The sequence below is a fragment of the Colobus angolensis genome, unplaced genomic scaffold, assembly GCF_000951035.1.
Source record: "Colobus angolensis palliatus isolate OR3802 unplaced genomic scaffold, Cang.pa_1.0 Scaffold3, whole genome shotgun sequence".
In the NCBI taxonomy this organism is placed as follows: Eukaryota; Metazoa; Chordata; class Mammalia; order Primates; family Cercopithecidae; genus Colobus; species Colobus angolensis.
Window position 1 is genome coordinate 12,235,835 of NW_012116265.1, and position 4,161 is coordinate 12,239,995.

Here is a 4,161-nt window from a genome sequence, read left to right on the forward strand (position 1 = left end):
TGAACCCGGGAGGCAGAGCTTGCAGTGAGCTGAGATCCGGCCACTGCACTCCAGCCTGGGGGACAGAGCGAGACTCTGTCTCAAAAAATAAAATAAAATAAAATAAATAAAATAAAATAACCTCAAAGGTAAAATAAATTTGTCTAATATGTTCACTAAATATTTTTACTTATTTTGACAAGAAAATGCATTTTTGTTTCTACCTATATTATAGGATATTCACCTTGCAAAACGTTTTTATGACATGGCAGCTGAAGCCAGCCCAGATGCACAAGTTCCGGTCTTCCTAGCCCTCTGCAAATTGGGCGTTGTCTATTTCTTGCAGTACATACGGGAAACAAACGTAAGTGGTCCATGCCTCTTTTCATTAAAATATAAATGATGGAAGGTCTGTCCTGCAGGTTTGCTTTTCGAAAGTTGAGAAGCACAGGGAAGAGTGTCCGGCAGGTATCAGGTGTGTTCCCTTCTTCCCCTGGGCTCAGGTACCAGAGTACCTTATCAGGGAAGGGATACATGCAGACACAAAGCAGCTACTGCAGTTTTTAGATAGCGTTGGACACTTCCTAACGCTAAAGCATTTTTCATGGAGGCAGATGTTTTCTGGTTTAGGGAAAACAGACTAACGGCAGTTTGAAACAGTATTTAATTCAGTAAACGTTAAATCAGATGACTGGTAGTGACTCCAACCAGTCCCTTTAAAAGAAAAAGAAAAAAAAAAAGGAAAGAAGAACCTGAGAACCTGCCCAGGTTGTTGTACTTCAGATTCTTCTGATAGTGAAACATTAAGTTGAAAACACCACCTGAATTTTCTTCTCTAAAAGTAGCGTAAATTATTTAAATAGGCTAACGGGAGAACCTATATAGAAAGTGGGTTACCCATTTTCTTCAAAATTACCAACTTTAGTTGGCAATACTGATATGTAGGTACTCTTGGGTTCTGCCAGCTTTATATTTTGTTTCTAGTACTGTAGTTCCTAGAATGGATTAACTGGTGCAGCATTTCACTCTGAAAGCCCTAAGATGTTCAGAGCCCTTGTTTCTAACATAGACTTATTCAGGACAAGAGAAGTTTCTTCAGGACCAGAAAAGGGTGATGTTTCAGCCTTTTGTTAATGGCTTTCAGTATTAGATTCAAGAACGGGCTTTCCCTCATGTCTGTCACAGGTATAAATGTAGTCCATGCTGCTCCAGCATCAGTGAAAAGAAATGGACTTGTCTAGTCCATGCACCTGAAGTCCTCCACAGATAGGGCTCCAGAGCACTGGTCCTGTGGGACTCTGGCCTCCCAGTCGCTTATACATTAATTGCATGGTAACATGAGTCAGGTGTGCTGTAACCACTGCCAATTGAAACAATCTTTGTTCCTTTCATTAAAAAGCCAATCATGTGGCAGCCTCTTTCTCTCTCAGTATCACTGCAGACCCTTCTCTCTCACAGTTTTTATTACTCACTGTTGGTTATGGTCTAGGACTTCATCTTACAATATGCTGTACTGGGTATATTATATGTTTGCTATTTGTGTTAATACAGAAGTATAAAGAAGACAGTAAAAACGCCCCATAATCCTACCACCTGGCTATTCCAACTAAAAAGAAAAAGAGAGTACAAGACTAATAAGTAGCGATCGTAAGAAAGTCAGACAGTACAGAAGACCACAAATCTCCCATCCCAGATTCTTCCCCAGAGAACACAATTAGTGGTTTCTTGTCATTTTTTTCCAGAAAAATTTAGCACCTGTACCTACAAATGTGTTATAGAGATACTTCAAATGTAATTTTATTTTAAAAATTATACCCCATATTTACTATCTTAATGGGTAAGTATAATAGAAGTCAGAAAGTGTCAGAAATAAGTGACATTAAAACAATTAAAATATAGCCTAAGGATACAACTTTCAGGTTGCAATTCAGATGTTAAATATTCTGTGTTTTAGTTACATCCTAATTGAGAAGCATTATTTATTCAGCTATTAAATGTTTGAATTCCTGCTATTTTCAATTACATGGAGACAGTGAAGTGGCCCCACTGTTATGGAACAGAGCTTTCCAGCTGGTGTGCTGTCACTGCCAGTAGATTCGCTGTGCCAAGATACTAATTTCTCCCCTTGGCTCGCCACTGTTTTTTTCTTTTTTTCTTTTTTTTTTTTTCTTTTAAGACAGAGTCTCGTTCTGTCGCTCAGGCTGGAGTGCAATGGCACAATCTCAGCTCATTGCAACCTCCACCTCCTGGGTTCAAGCATTTCTTGTGCCTCAGCCTCCCAAATAGCTGGGATTACAGACGCCCGCCACTATGCCTGGTTAATTTTTTGATTTTTAGTAGAAACGGGATTTCGCCATGTTGGCCAGGCTGGTCTGGAGCTCCTGGCCTCAAGTGATACACTCACCTCAGCCTCCCAAAGTGCTGGGATTACAAGGCGTGAGCCCCTGTGCCTGGCCCCAGTGTTCGTTTGTTTTCAAATATTTTCTGTGAAAAATGGTTAAAATTAGTGTATTGGATTACTGGTGGAAAGAACACTGTCAAACATTTTATATTAAATGTCAGCTGTTATACATTAATAGCTTAATTCCTCAGACACATTATTTTGAGCTTCAGTTGAAGGCTTTTAAAACCCTTGTAAACATACACACACACACATTGCAAAACATTTTTAAAACCAATTATTTTAATTTCTGTACTTACCTCTGGTGATGTAACTTTCCCAATTCCTTGCCTGACATTTTAGTGATAATAATGGTTTCTATATTATTTTCATTAAGATTCGGGATATGTTCACCCAACTTGATATGGACCAGCTTTTGGGACCTGAGTGGGACCTTTACCTCATGACCATCATTGCGCTGCTGTTGGGAACAGTCATAGCTTACAGACAAAGGCAGCACCAAGACATGCCTGCACCCAGGCCTCCAGGGCCACGGCCAGCTCCACCCCAGCAGGAGGCGCCACCAGAGCAGCAGCCACCACAGTAACAGCCACTGGGTCCAGCCTTGATCAGTGACAGCAAAGAAAGTTATCTGCTGGGAACACTTGCATTTGACCTTGGATCAGTGGTCACCTCCCGGAAGAGGCACGGCACAAGGAAGCATTGAACTCCTAAAGCTGCTTAGAATCTGATGCCTTTATTTTCAGGGATAAGTAACTCTTACCTAAACTAAGCTGAATGTTTGTTTCAGTGCCATATGGAATAACAACTCTCAGTGGCTTTCTTTTTTCTTTTCTGGAAACATATGTGAGACACTCAAAGTAACGTCTACTGTATCCAGCTATCTTTCTTGGATCCTTTTGGTCATTATTTCAGTGTGCATAAGTTCTTAATGTCAACCATCTTTAAGGTATTGTGCATCGACACTAAAAACTGATCAGTGTAAAAAGAAAAACCCAGTTAGTTGCAAATTTAAATGTGTTCGGAAGTCTGAAAATAGAACTTGCCTTTTAAGTTTTTGGAAACTGCGACAACTGAGAAACTCTTACCAGTCCACATGCAATTAGATTTATTCAGCATATTCGTTATTTTAAAAGGGAAGGTTGGGCGGTTTCTTATTGGTGATTGTCATATGGTATACCATACTCCTCTCCTTCAAAGACTGAAAGGCCTTGTTAAGGAGCTTTTTGTGAGCTTTACTTCCTTGGAATGGAATATACATATGCAAAGCCTTGTGAACTGAATCCTTGCCAAGAATTTGCCCCACCTACTCTGTAATTTGCTTGTTTGTTTTGAATATACAGAGCCTTGATCCAGAAGCCAGAGGATGGACTAAGTGGGAGAAATTAGAAAACAAAACGAACTCTGGTTGGGGTACCACGATCACAGTCACAGACACAGACACACTTTTCCTAAAGTTGAAGCATTTGTTCCCAGGATTTATTTTACTTGGCATTTCTTTTTGCACAAAGAACACATCACCTTCCTGAATTCTTTAAATATGAAATATCATTGCCAGGGTATGGCTTAGAGTGACTACTATTATAATACTAAAACTCAGAGAATCAAAGATGGATTAAACTCAGTGTGGTTGATGAAAGCCAAAACCTGTCTATATTGTTCTGTACTATTCAGGTATCTTTTTATTTCTGATAGTTTTATATTATAATGGAAAGCCAGCCACTGCTTAGCTATCTTAGTCACCATTTTCTCACTACTAACAATAGGAAAATCAAGGCTAC

General features: G+C 39.6%; 1 protein-coding gene across 1 annotated transcript in view; it reads left to right on the plus strand.

The window, feature by feature from the left end:
• Positions 1-3,436, plus strand: part of SEL1L (sel-1 suppressor of lin-12-like (C. elegans)) — a 67,112-nt gene extending 63,676 nt beyond the window's left edge. The window contains exons 20-21 of the mRNA XM_011949464.1: positions 215-343; positions 2,757-3,436. Of these exons, the coding sequence (XP_011804854.1) occupies positions 215-343; positions 2,757-2,966 (339 nt within the window). The 3' untranslated portion in view covers positions 2,967-3,436. The remainder of the gene's footprint in view (positions 1-214; positions 344-2,756) is intronic.
• Positions 3,437-4,161: the final 725 nt, after the last annotated feature.